This window comes from Myxine glutinosa, chromosome 12 (genome assembly GCF_964187855.1).
Source record: "Myxine glutinosa chromosome 12, kmMyxGlut1.1, whole genome shotgun sequence".
Taxonomy (NCBI): domain Eukaryota; kingdom Metazoa; phylum Chordata; class Myxini; order Myxiniformes; family Myxinidae; genus Myxine; species Myxine glutinosa.
Genome location: NC_136272.1, coordinates 44,525,891 through 44,539,760, shown reverse-complemented (window position 1 = coordinate 44,539,760; position 13,870 = coordinate 44,525,891). Strand labels below are relative to the sequence as shown.

The 13,870-nt window shown below is 47.6% G+C and overlaps 1 protein-coding gene and 1 long non-coding RNA gene across 17 annotated transcripts in view; both read left to right on the top strand.

Moving 5' to 3' along the window:
* Positions 1-2,131: 2,131 nt before the first annotated feature.
* Positions 2,132-13,870, top strand: part of SOD3 (superoxide dismutase 3) — a 40,280-nt gene continuing 28,541 nt past the window's right edge. Inside the window, exon 1 of one of the 6 annotated variants that reach the window (XM_068132579.2) lies at positions 2,132-2,278. In XM_068132579.2, coding sequence (XP_067988680.2) covers positions 2,241-2,278 — 38 coding nt within the window. In that variant the 5' untranslated portion in view covers positions 2,132-2,240. The other 5 variants (XM_078766789.1, XM_068132581.2, XM_068132578.2 and 2 more) reach the window with 5 other exon arrangements.
* On the top strand, positions 3,437-5,436 carry LOC144888517 (uncharacterized). 11 transcript variants are annotated; one of them, XR_013621095.1, is made up of 4 exons: positions 3,642-3,652; positions 3,873-3,889; positions 4,011-4,027; positions 4,121-5,436. It is a non-coding gene; the product is annotated as an uncharacterized LOC144888517 (long non-coding RNA). The 11 variants fall into 11 exon arrangements; XR_013621092.1 differs by having other exon boundaries at positions 3,437-3,652; positions 4,011-5,436; XR_013621097.1 differs by lacking the exon at positions 4,011-4,027 and having other exon boundaries at positions 3,437-3,889; positions 4,028-4,251; positions 4,345-5,436.

Below are 13,870 nucleotides of genomic sequence, written 5' to 3'. Positions count from 1 at the left end.
CATCACAAAATCGTCAAATTTTATCCAATTGACCTGAAATTCCAATTTGAGTTTTGTCATCAAATTTGCACCAAAACTTTATTATGAGACTATGGAGAAGGCAAATTAATAATTTGGTCAAAAGGTCAAAGGTCAGCATCACAAAATCGTCAAATTGTATCCAATTGACCTGAAATTTCAATTTGTTTTGTCATCAAATTTGCACCAAAACTTTATGAGACCATGGAGAAGGCAAATTAATAATTTGGTCAAAAGGTCAAAGGTCAGCGTCACAAAATCGTCAAATTTTATCCAATTTACCTGAAATTTCAATTTGAGTTTTGTCATCAAATTTGCACCAAAACTTTATTATGAGACTATGGAGAAGGCAAATTAATAATTTGGTCAAAAGGTCAAAGGTCAGCATCACAAAATTGTCAAATTTTATCCAATTGACCTGAAATTCCAATTTGAGTTTTGTCATTAAATTTTCACCAAAACTTTATTATGAGACTATGGAGAAGGCAAATTAATAATTTGGTCAAAAGGTCAAAGGTCAGCGTCACAAAATCGTCAAATTTTATCCAATTGACCTGAAATTTCAATTTGAGTTTTGTCATCAAATTTGCACCAAAACTTTATTATGAGACTATTGAGAAGGCAAATTAATAATTTGGTCAAAAGGTCAAAGGTCAGCGTCACAAAATCGTCAAATTTTAGCCAATTGACCTGAAATTTCAATTTGAGTTTTGTCATCAAATTTGCACCAAAACTTTATTATGAGACCATGGAGAAGGCAAATTAATAATTTGGTCAAAAGGTCAAAGGTCAGCGTCACAAAATCGTCAAATTTTATCCAATTGACCTGAAATTTCAATTTGAGTTTTGTCATCAAATTTGCACCAAAACTTTATTATGAGACTATGGAGAAGGCAAATTAATAATTTGGTCAAAAGGTCAAAGGTCAGCATCACAAAATCGTCAATTTTTATCCAATTGACCTTAAATTTCAATTTGTCATTTGAGTTTTGTCATCAAATTTTCACCAAAACTTTATTATGAGACCATGGAGAAGGAAAATTAATGATTTGGTCAAAAGGTCAAAGGTCAGCATCACAAAATCGTTAATTTTTATGCAATTGACCTGAAATTAAGAATTTGCATATTGGGTCACTGAATTGGTTCACCAATCAAACACACAAGCTGATTGTTTTTTTTTTTTAGATCAAAAGGTCAAAGGTCAAGGCTGCATAAAATCACCAATTCTCACCCAAATGACCTGAAAATTAAATAATTTGCATATCGGGTCACAGAATTGGTTCACCAATCAAAAGCTAGGGGTCGATTGGGTTTTTGTTTTTTTATAGATAAAAAGGTTAAAGGTCAAGGTTGCATAAAATCGTCAATTTTCATTTTGTATTTTTTTTTGAACGTTTCATTATTTTGAGCATATGGAAGAAGAAGAAGAAGACGTCATAATACAATCAGACGCCAACGGGCGTTGCATTTTCCGATTCTTTCTAGTTTTGTATTTTATTAATAATTCTGGAAATAAACTTAATACTTTTGAGCCTGGCAGATCGAGGGATGTGCTCTACTGAGGGCCATTCTAATTGTTCTCGCGTTCGACCCGGTAAGTTTCATTCATTACGTATTGCACGCAACGTACCTGTGGCTGCTGGTTGCATCATTTCTAGGAAAGTGCGGCTGTGTCGCTGATGCAGTGCCCCTTGTGGGTGAGAGTACAGGAGTGTGGAATTTGTTCGAGGAGCCTGCGATGTCCCATTTCTTTCTTCGTGAAGAACACAGTTGGTTCTTTAACGTCCACCAACGAGTAGCGAAACACCTGGATGACCGACAGTTCATACCTGGAGCGACTTTCGATCCCGAGCTAAACAGCTCAGTCTCAGTACGTACCTGCCTGACCAAAACACACCAATACTGGGGGAATTAGCCCGTTCCTTCAGGACGGATTTTCGCTGCTATATTCAATCTCCAGCAGGATTTGGTGGTGCTTGGATTGGAATGAAGACAATGATAGACCAATGGCTTCCATCACAAGAATTTACTAAATCATGTCTGCCAAACGCAGACAAGTCCCACCCACTGTGTTGTTGTTGAGTTGATAAATCTGTGGTGTCAGGGAAGCTTTGGGAAGGATTGCACATGATTGGCTGGAATGTTTGCGATGGGAAGAGGGAGGGGATGGGGAGGTTGCGTAGATCTATTGATCATTTCTCGGGAGTATAAAAGTGACGTGGATGTGGATCAACAACAGATGTGGTGCTACCAGGGCAGGGTGAGTGTCAGGTGCTCTGTTCTAACCTCCACCGTCCACACACCTCCCACCATCTACACACCACACCCATCCACACACCTCGCACCATCTACACACCTCACCCATCTACACACGTCGCACCATCCACACACCTCGCACCATCTACACACCTCACCCATCCACACACCTCACCCATCCACACACCTCACCCATCCACACACCTCACCCATCCACACACCTCACCCATCCACACACCTCGCACCATCCACACACCTCGCACCATCCACACACCTCACCCATCCACACATTTTACCCCAACAACATACCCCACGCACTCTTTTACACCCCTAGACCCTTTTACACCACTAGACCCTTTAACACCCCTCTAGACCCTTTTAGTTTTACACTCCGTAGAACCTCTTACACCCCCTAGATCCTTTTACACCCCTCTAGACCCTTTTAGTTTTACACACCGTAGAACCTCTTACACCCCCTCGACCCTCTCCACCTTTGTCAAAAGTCTCATTTTCAATTCTGCATTATTGTGTATAGTAGTTTGTATTTAAATGAGTGAAATCCTGATGTCATCACCGGAGATCACATGCAGTTATCGTAACTAATATGGATTCATGACTTGGTTACATTTCCTATCTGTAGACCTTTGGCATAAAACATGTGTGTGAACTTCTCCGTCAGTTTGTTTATAGTGTAGAAGTTGAACCAATAAATCGATGCAAACATGGCTGGCAGGATCGATTAGAGGTGCAGCACTCGCTTTTGAGCTGTCCAGACTATGGCTATGAGTTCCAAACTCCTCCCAGCTATAAACTACCGTCCTGGTGTTTCGCAGGTATGTGAGTCACGGATGTGTGATGTGTGTCCCTCGGCTGGACCGTGGACGTTAAACTGGGCGTCCCATCTGTCAGTACTAGTTAGTGGATGTTAAAGATCCCACGGTGGCCGTGATGAGTGATGACCGATGAGGTACGATGGCCGAGGAGGTGCGTGCGATGATGGATGTGATGCGATGGCCGATGAGGTGAGTGCGATGATGGATGTGATGCGTGTGATGAGGTGCGATGACCGACGAGGTGTGTGCGATGAAATGATGATGCGTGTGATTGCCGACGAGGTGCATGCGATGATGGATGTGATGCGATGGCCGATGAGGTGCGTGCGATGATGCCGATGGATGTGATGCGTGTGATGAGGTGCGATGATCTACGAGGTGCGTGCGATGATGGATGTGATGCATGTGATGCGTGTGACGCGGTGCGATGGCCGACGAGGTGTGTGCGATGATGGATGTGGTGTGTGTGTGATGAGGTGTGATGGCCGATGAGGTGCAATGACTGATGGGGTGCGTGTGATGAGGTGTGACGACCGACGAGGTGCGTGTGATGAGGTGTGATGGCCGATGAGGTGCAATGACTGATGGGGGTGCGTGTGATGCGGTGCGATGGCCGACGAGGTGCGTGCGATGATGGATGTGATGTGATGCGATAGCCGATGAGGTGCGTGTGATGATGGATGTGATGCGATGATGGATGTGATGCGTGTGATGCGGTGCGATGACCGACGAGGTGTGTGTGATGATGGATGTGCGTGTGTTGAGGTGTGATGGCCGATGAGGTGCGTGGGATGATGGATGTGATGCGTGTGATGGCCGATGAGGTGCAATGACTGATGGGGCGCGTGTGATGAGGTGCGATGACCGACGAGGTGCAATGACTGATGGGGCGCGTGTGATGAGGTGCGATGACCGACGAGGTGTGTGCGATGAAATGATGATGCGTGTGATGGCCGACGAGGTGCATGCGATGATGGATGTGATGCGTGTGATGCGGTGCGATAGCCGACGAGGTGTGTGCGATGATGGATGTGGTGTGTGTGATGAGGTGTGATGGCCGATGAGGTGCAATGACTGATGGGGTGCGTGTGATGAGGTGTGACGACCGACGAGGTGCGTGTGATGAGGTGTGATGGCCGATGAGGTGTGTGCGATGAAATGATGATGCGTGTGATGGCCGACAAGGTGCGTGCGATGATGGATGTGGTGCGTGTGATGCGGTGCGATGGCCGACGAGGTGCAATGACTGATGGGGCGCGTGTGATGAGGTGCGATGACCGACGAGGTGTGTGCGATGAAATGATGATGCGTGTGATGGCCGACGAGGTGCGTGCGATGATGGATGTGATGCGTGTGATGCGGTGCGATGGCCGACGAGGTGCGTGCGATGATGGATGTGGTGCGTGTGATGCGGTGCGATGGCCGACGAGGTTCGTGCGATGATGGATGTGGTGCGTGTGATGCGGTGCGATGGCCGACGAGGTGCGTGCGATGATGGATGTGGTGCGTGTGATGCGGTGCGATGGCCGACGAGGTGCGTGCGATGATGGATGTGATGCGTGTGATGCGTGTGATGCGGTGCGATGGCCGACGAGGTTCGTGCGATGATGGATGTGGTGCGTGTGATGCGGTGCGATGGCCGACGAGGTGCGTGCGATTATGGATGTGGTGCGTGTGATGGCCGATGAGGTGCAATGACTGATGGGGCACGTGTGATGAGGTGCGATGACCGACGAGGTGCATGCGATGAGGTGCGATGACCGATGAGGTGCAATGACTGATGGGGCACGTGTGATGAGGTGCGATGACCGACGAGGTGCGTGCGATGATGGATGTGGTGCGTGTGATGCGGTGCGATGGCCGACGAGGTGCGTGCGATGATGGATGTGGTGCGTGTGATGGCCGATGAGGTGCAATGACTGATGGGGCGCGTGTGATGTGGTGCGATGACCGACGAGGTGCATGTGATGAGCTGCGATGACCGATGAGGTGCAATGACTGATGGGGCGCGTGTGATGAGGTGCGATGACCGACGAGGTGCATGCGATGAGGTGTGATGGCCGATGAGGTGCAATGACCGATGATTGTGGTTGCTATCTGGACATCAGCTTCTACACTCTAAACGAAATGAGCAGCACGTTCACATGTTTCATGTATGAAGGGTAACCAATTAATTTGTAGACCCTTTATCGTTGTCGTAGTCTAATGACGTCACCATGAGTATAATTAAGCCATTTAAGCAGTTCATTGCCTCACCAAGCTAGTTGGTGTCGTCTCCAACCAACCAAAGTGACTGCACCATTGGACGGTCGATATTGAAGGTGAGTGGACTCAGTTGGACTGATTTGTAATACAACAACAACATGCATTTTAAGGCAATTTTCCCCGCGAGAGCGGGGGTTAGCCTTGCGGTCCCCATGACAATCTTCTCCATTTTGCACTATTTTCTGCATCTCTCCTTGTTAACCCCCTTGCCCGCATTTCTTCTTCCACCATCTTTAGCCAAGTCTTTCTCGGTCTTCCCCGTCCTCTACTTCCTTCTACATTAACTTCCATCACTCTTCTCAACCACACTTTCATCCTTCCTCAATACATGACCAAACCATCTCAACCTGTTCCTCTTCACAGCATCAATCACAGGCAATATTCCCATCATCTTTCGCAATTCATCATTTGTCCTCCTCTCTCTCAACGATACTCCGCACATCCATCGAACCATTCGCATTTCCACCCTTTCCAGCCTTCGTTGCTGCTCTACGTTCATTACCCATGTCTCGCTCCCATAAATCATAACACTTCTCACACATGCAGCATACACCTTTCCCTTCAGCTTCAGCGACACTCTCCTCCTCATCAGCACGCCACTCAGTTCCCGAAACTTCTTCCATGCACATCTCACTCGAGCAACCGTTGCCGAGTCTGATCCACCTTCTCCATTCAGCACGTCTCCGAGGTAGCAAAATGTTTTCACACCTTCCAGCTTCACGCCATCTCCAAGATCCAACTCAACATTTCCTCCATCTGCAGCTCCCTCTGCGCACACCTTACATTTGAATGTAGCTGCCACACTGGTTAATGACCCTCTCAGACCACTACATTTTTGATGAACCCACTCAGCGCACATTGTACACTGAATGGAGTTCACTCCGACACCCTTCCTGCACACAGCACACGGCCACTTCCCAGTTCTTTCCACCTCACCACATGCTTTACCACTTGCCATCACCTTTGTCTTTCCGATATTCACCTTCAGACCTTTTGTCTCCATACATTCCTTCCACTTGTTCATCTTTTCCTTCAGTCCATCCATACTTTCCGCAATCAACACCACATCATCTGCATACAACAACTCCCATGGTAAACCCTCCTTTACGTTCTGAGCCATCACCTCCATCACAGCTACAAATAGTAGTGGACTTAGTACCGACCCCTGATGCACTCCCACCTTCACCTCAAATTCACCACTGTTCCCGTCCTTCGTCCTTACAGCTGTGCGTGCTCTTTTGTACATTGCCATCACTACTCTGATCAACCATTCCTCCACTCATAACTTCCTCAATGCCCATGTCAATACTTTGCGTGGAACCCTATCGAATGCTTTCTCCAGATCAACAAACCCAAAAAACAACTTCTTCCTCTTATCCATGTACTTCTCCTGCAACTGCCTCACAATGAAAAGCGCATCCGTCGTTCCTCTTCCTGGCATAAATCCAAACTGCATTTCGTCGATCTTCACTTTCTTCCTTATCCTCCTTTCCAACACCCTTTCCAATACCTTCATTCCATGCTCCAATAACTTTATCGCTCGGTACGAGCCACACTGCAGAGGGTCACCTTTCCCCTTGTATAGAGGGACAAGGGTACTCAGTTCCCAATCCACTGGAATGCAGCCTTCTTTCACCGCAAGATTACAGATCTCTGTCATTCTCTTCACACCCCAACTTCCTGCTGCCTTCAACATATCTCCCACAACTCCCGTCGGCCCTCCTGCTTTTCCACTCTTCATTGCTTTTATCGCTTCCTCAACTTCCTTCTCAGTTATCTTCTCTGCCGGTCCTAAAACTGGGTTACTCTCTATGTTGCCATCCCATTCATTCTCTGTATTCAACAGCATTTCCATATATCTTTTCCATCTTCCTTTAATTCCATCTGGGTCGACAACGATTTGTCCCACTTCATCCTTCAAGCAACTCACCCCCATCACATCACACCTCTCTTTCGCTATGTGCTTTGCAATCCTGAATACTGCTTTCTGACCCTCTTCCGAATCCAAGCGTTCTCCGAACATTTTCCTACATGCCTCCTGCGCCTTTGCTACCTCTTTCTTTGCAGCCTTCCTGGCTGCCTTATAACTTTCATGCTCTGCTGTTTCTGCTCCCGTACCCTTCGCCTTCTGCCACTCCTTGAACTTCTTCCTCTTCTCGTCAATCCTCTTTCCAACTTCAACATCCCACCACCATGTTTCCGAGTGCCTCGGTGGTCCTTTTGTCCATCCACATACCTCACCAACGGCTCCCAACAGACTAGCTTTCATTGACATCCAACCACTTTCAAGCTCAACCACATCATCCTCTACCCTACTCAGCCTCTCTTTTAATGCCTCCCTTACTGTCACCTCTTTCAACCTCCATACCTTCATTCTCGGTTGGTACTTCACCCGCCGAGCTCTCCTCGCACCTTTCACCCTTATGTCGCAGACAACCAAGTGGTGCTGTGAAACAGCCTCCTCCCCCGGGATCACCTTTGTGTCCCGGAGGTGCCCCCTATCTCGCCTACGCACCATCAGGTAGTCAACGGTTGACGTCGTCCCACCTGACGTGTATGTAACAAGCTTATTGTCCTCTTTCTGGAACTGAGTATTACAAATCAACAAATCAGCTCCATCAGCAAACTCCAAAATCCTTTCACCTTCTCCATTTCTCACACCATATCCGTAACCCCCATGAACTCCCTCAAAACCGTCCATACTCCTTCCCACATGTCCATTTAGGTCTCCTCCCACCACAACAACTTCCTCATCTTTCACGTTTTCCATCAGCTTCTCTATCGCACACCAGAACTTGTCCTTCTCTTCATCGCTTCGACCAACCTGCGGAGCATATCCCGAGATGACGTTCACCAAGAGCTTTCCAATCATCATTTTCACCATCATCAACCTATCACTCACTCTAGTCACACTCACCACACTGTCTACAAACTCCTCAGAAAACAGGACACCAACACCATTCACGCCCTCCGGGCACCCTTGCCACACAAACTTGTATTTCTGTCCCTGCCTACCCTTCACCATTCTCACACCACTTCCCTTCCATCTCGTCTCTTGCACACAACATATGTCCACTCTTCTTCTGACCAATACTTCCACCACTTCTCCTGATCTCCCTGTCATTGTCCCTACATTCCATGTCCCAAACCTCAGAAACCGATCTCCACTTCGGGCTGTACCCTGCCCATATGTACTTGTGATTGTCATGGTTCTCTTTTTGAGGCAATGTTTTCATGGCCGGATGCCCTTCCTGACGCCAACCCTCTTAGTCGTCTCTTACGACACGCAGGGATACGGTGTACCTATTCTGACCAGGGTACACACTGGGAAACGTTTAAAACATGTAAATTCTGGGGGGGGGGGGGGGGGGGCGTCAGCATCACGGCTGCGGTTTAAACATATTCCAACAATATCCAAACAGAACCATGAAAAAAAAAAAAAAAATCCGGGAAAAGTCTCCAAGCAAGAACGTGGATTTGAGAAGGAAGGAGCAGAGGCGGAAGAAAACGAGATACAGGGGGCGGGGCACAAGCCGAGATGAGGAGGAGAGCGAACAAGCACGTGTCCAGGAGGAGAGAAAGAATCAATATATAATTCTTTGTCTCGGGAGGTGAGGTGAGGGGGAGAAAACAAAATAAAAGAAACAAGCAATACAGCGAAGGAAATAACCCAAACCGACAAAACACCGACGGGGGGAGGGAAGCCCCAAGTTACCAGGCCGTGCACGAGGTACGACTCAGAAAACGATTAACTACACACAAGTTTGCACGAACCACAAACCAACACCAACTAGAAACACACAATAACACGTACACAGCAAAATAACCAGTGGAAATTTGACAAAGACAAGAATGGGAAAACACTCAAACTTCGATGCCGTGGAGAGCTCGAAGTATGCCTCATTTGTAATAATGCAGGTAAATCATTGACCTGTATCGATGGAAGATGAGGACGATGAGGATGGTGAAGAGCACTTACCTGAACGGATCCCACCGGCACACCTCAAACCTGCGGAAAATAAACTCAAACGAACCGGATTTAAAATGTACAAAAAGAAACAGGTTTATTAAACAGAATGCCGGTAATACAAAATAAAACGCACGATAATCTAAATTCCTAAACGGGACGTCCCCACAAACAGACTTGAAAACAGACGAAAGGGAGGATAACTGAAATAATTGTGTGTGTGTGCACTTAACTAGACTAGACCTGTGTGTCCCATCTGAACTCTTCCAGGCCCCGGGTGCGCAGTCTCGACGCGGCTCTGGTGTTGGCGGGAACCGCCCGGTCGTTGGCGGGAACCGCTCGTTCCCGCGTGGCAGGCCTCACTGTGCGTCCCGAATCGCAGGCGTGCAGCTTTCCCGTCCAGCCGGGCCTGTAAAACCGCAACTCTCCGTCCCCGTTCTGCCTTTTGCTTCTGCACGTCCACCAGCCCGCTGCCAGAACACGGCTGCTCACGATGAATCCTCCCCGGGCACTATCGCTTTTGGAACGAGAGGCGCAAGAGGGAATGTTCGCCCTCAATACCCAGACGCCAGACGAACAGGGTAACGAGGAGAAGATGCCGGCACACAACCGTTATTGCCAGACCCAAAACTGAGAAGGGGGGCGGGGGGGGGGGGGAAAGGAGCACTCGCCACCGATCGCTATGGCATCCAAAACCGAGAAGGAAGATGTCCGCCACTCCAACTATTTTTACACCTGCTCTCTGACATCATCGGTCGTGCTTCGCTAATCAGCGAGTTCCTTCTTACTCGTCCTTCCCTGTCAATCAAGAGCCCTGGCCAATCACGGCTCTTCGGGGCGTGTCTTCAAGGATCTTTCGTCCTATGCGTCCTTTCCAGTCGGGGTAATCAGCCCAAGTGCGTCATCTGGGTTTCCGGTTAGTTTTATTATTAATTAGTGTTTAAATGCGCGATTCTAACTAGTGTATAATGCGGTGCCATAAGAGACAAAGGGATAACCACAGAGGGAACAACTTACAAGGGATAATTTACGCTTATTCCTTAAGCTAGTTAACATTCCCCGCCCCCTCGGGATCGGGACAAATATACAAGCTTAATCCGAACACACGGTCAACACAGTACTTATTACATCAAGGTTTCTACACGACATTCAGAGCACCTACCTATACAAATCTACCTGGACTAAGTATCCCTACCCCCACAAACGTAACACAGCCCCCCCCCCTCACCTGGAACCGTTGCCCCCGCAAGGTTCATTGCAGGCGCTACCATCCCAGTCTTACTATTTACTGACACACTTAATTAGCCTATGAAATAAAGTAGGAGGGCTGTGGGAAGTGAGCCGTAGCTACTTACCTATTATCCATACCATTCTTCCCCCTTAAGCAACCATGAAAATATGTACAATCATTAGAAGCCTCGTTCCTAATTCCTGGGGAAGAAGAGAAAAACAGCAACACACAAAAATCTACCTTAACCACAAAACTTAACCATTGCAAAAATGCAAAATTTCCAAAAAAATATCTATACAACCCCTTCCTATAGACTGAGTCCCCCGGTGGATGCCACAATAACCAACGTTGCCTGCAGGGCCATCCCAATGCCCCCCAAATTTCCGCGGGCCCTGTCCTGGTGTTACAGGTGAGTGACATGGCTCGGTAGATTTCAACCACATTCATTCAACACAAACCCATAACCACTGATACACGTTTCCAAAATCATCCAAAAAAAATCATCACAATGCACGTATTTCACCCCCCTGCAGGACCATGGCATCGATGTCATTACATATGTGTGTGCGTCTCTACTAGGCAGCGGGGAGGTACCGTACAAGCAAGATGGTGGGGGTGCTTCAGGCTGTGGTGCCCGCAGTTCAAAAAACAAGTCGCTCGACTTCCTTACCCCCCCCCCCCTTTCCCTTTTGCTCCCCTACCCAACCCCCCCCCCCTCCCACCGACCGCTCCCAATTTCCAGTCGTTGCCGGGGGCAATTACTGCAGTGGGGGGGGGGGGGGGCAGCAGTCACCGCTCCTCCAGAGCTTGATCCGTACCTACAGACACACACACCTTCCCCACCCACAAAAACATTTCATCCCCCCACTGCCATTCCTCAACCACATATTTCCAATAAAATATGTCATAAAAAGGTGCTGCCATGGGCTGCTTACATGTGAAATCCCCATTCACATTTCAAAATTCCAAACACATCACAATAATCACCACTCATCCATAATTCAATTTCCAACCTCACGACCACACAAAAACACAATACCTCTACACATAAACAAACGCCACCCACAAGACTCGTTGTGGCTCACATTCCAATCCCCTCACCGGCCATGCCATCACTCTCACCCGCCCCCTCGTCGAAATTACACATGTCCCAATTTCTAAAAGCAAGTACTGAACCCGAGGACAGTACACTTCAAGGCCCTTACCTTAAGTGCAGGTATTTTCAGGTTGGTCGGGTCCAAGAGTGCCATCCACCCAACAGAATCCCAAAATGCATCCCATAGGGCCAATCCAATTCTTCCAAATTGCTCTTTTCTCCCTACAGTACTGTCAGGTATGTGGATCCGCCTCCTCTGGTGACTATTACTACACTACTACATTTGGCTACGACATCTCCGCACCTCTACTGTTCAAGGGCCATCGGGACAGGTTGAGCAGCCGAAACGCCAACATGGCCCATGAGTGTCCATAAAGGCAAGACCCACCATCAATCCTTCAGCCCCCTGCAAGGAACACGGCGCCACCAGCCCCAGCTGGCCAATGTGGTGAGCACCTGCTGCCAACTCTACCATTCCCAAAACCTCGGACCTGGGGGAACGGTCGCAGTGCGTAGCATCCTCATCACGTCCCCTGCACCTCTCACATCCCCCAGTGTACACAACTGCAGCCCCCAGTGCCCACCCACACTTGACCACGCCAAGGTCTAGTTGACAGCCATGCTCCCCCAGGAGACTCATCCCAGAAGACATGGTCCACATACCTCGGACACCCATAGACCTGAGCAACCTCCTCCTCGACGAGACTGTTACAGGTGTCCAATCATTACTCTTATTATTACCAACCAAAGGCAGCCCCCACAGGCCTTTATCAATAAATACCCGGTCCGGTTCCGTTACATGGCCATCCAATATTTCTACCCCCTGTTGCTCTGAACCACAGCCCTGGCACTGCACAATTCCGAATTCTTCCTCCTCTTGTTGCATTGCGACATCCATCCAGCTCCGATAATCTTCCAGGCCTTCCTCAGCCAAACATTCCCCATTTAAATTTGAGTTTCCCCTATTTACATTCGAACACTCCCCATTTACCTCCAAGCATTCCCCATTTGCTTGCAAGCATTCCCCATTTATATTTGACCTCTTCTGTGCCCGAAGCGCATCAGCTTGGGTCTCACGCTCTTCCATCCCCACTGTCAACTCCCCCCGTTTTGATTCAAATTCTGCCACCCATGGCTTCTCCTGTGCCCCATCTGTATCATTATTTTGTTCTTCCTTCAATTCACTCGTCCATCCATCAATTTTGTCAGTTTGGTCATTAATTTGCTCACTCATTCCCTTAATTTAATTCTTTTGTTCATCCATTTTGTTTTCCAATCGCTCACTCTGAGCATCCATTTTGTTATTCAATCGCTCACTCTGAGCATCCATTTTGTTATTCAATCACTCACTCTGAGCATCCATTTTGTTATTCAATCACTCAGTCTGAGCATTCAATTTATTTTCCATTCCCCTCATATCTCCCCTCATTCCCTTCATATCTCTCTTTTGTTCATCCATTTTGTCATTCATTCCCATGATTTGTTCCATTATCATTTGTAGCGAGACATGGTCGAGTATGGCGGCCTTTCCCATTGTTCCCGGCTCCTCCATAGGGGAGGGGCAGTGCCGGATTAAGCCTCGGCTGGCCCTAAGGCACATTTTGAAATTTTAGAGAATGGCCTGAACAATTTAAATTAGATCTCGGGCTCATGGAAATGGACCCCAGACAAAAGATGACCTGATTCATGAACAAAATATTTAATACAAAAAAAGACAAATATTTAATGTGAAAAGAAACTACTTTCAAACTAGTTTAGTCTATACAATTTTCAGTGTATGAATATATGCATGACAAAACACGCACAGATTTGGCACTTTGCTTTACAGTTTACGACACCTTAGATTGTAACCTTGCATGCGTTTACAACTGCAAACTCTTCAATTACGGAACTGAAGTCCAGTTCTCGGAGCAAATCACGTTCAATGCACAAAAGGGCCAACGCACCAAGACGCTGTTGATGCATGGTAGAACGCTTCACATCTTTGATTCTCTTTAGCTGCGAAAATGAGCGTTCTCCTGAGCAATTGGTGGCAGGGACTTACCCTGGCAGGGACAGAAATTAGAAATAATTTGTTTAAAATAATAAAAATTGACGAAAACTGCTTGTCCATTTTTGTGGCCCGAATTTTTGGCTGGCCCTAAGGCACATGCCTTGTCTGCCTAATGGTTAATCCGGCAATGGGGAGGGGAGTGGACTAATGC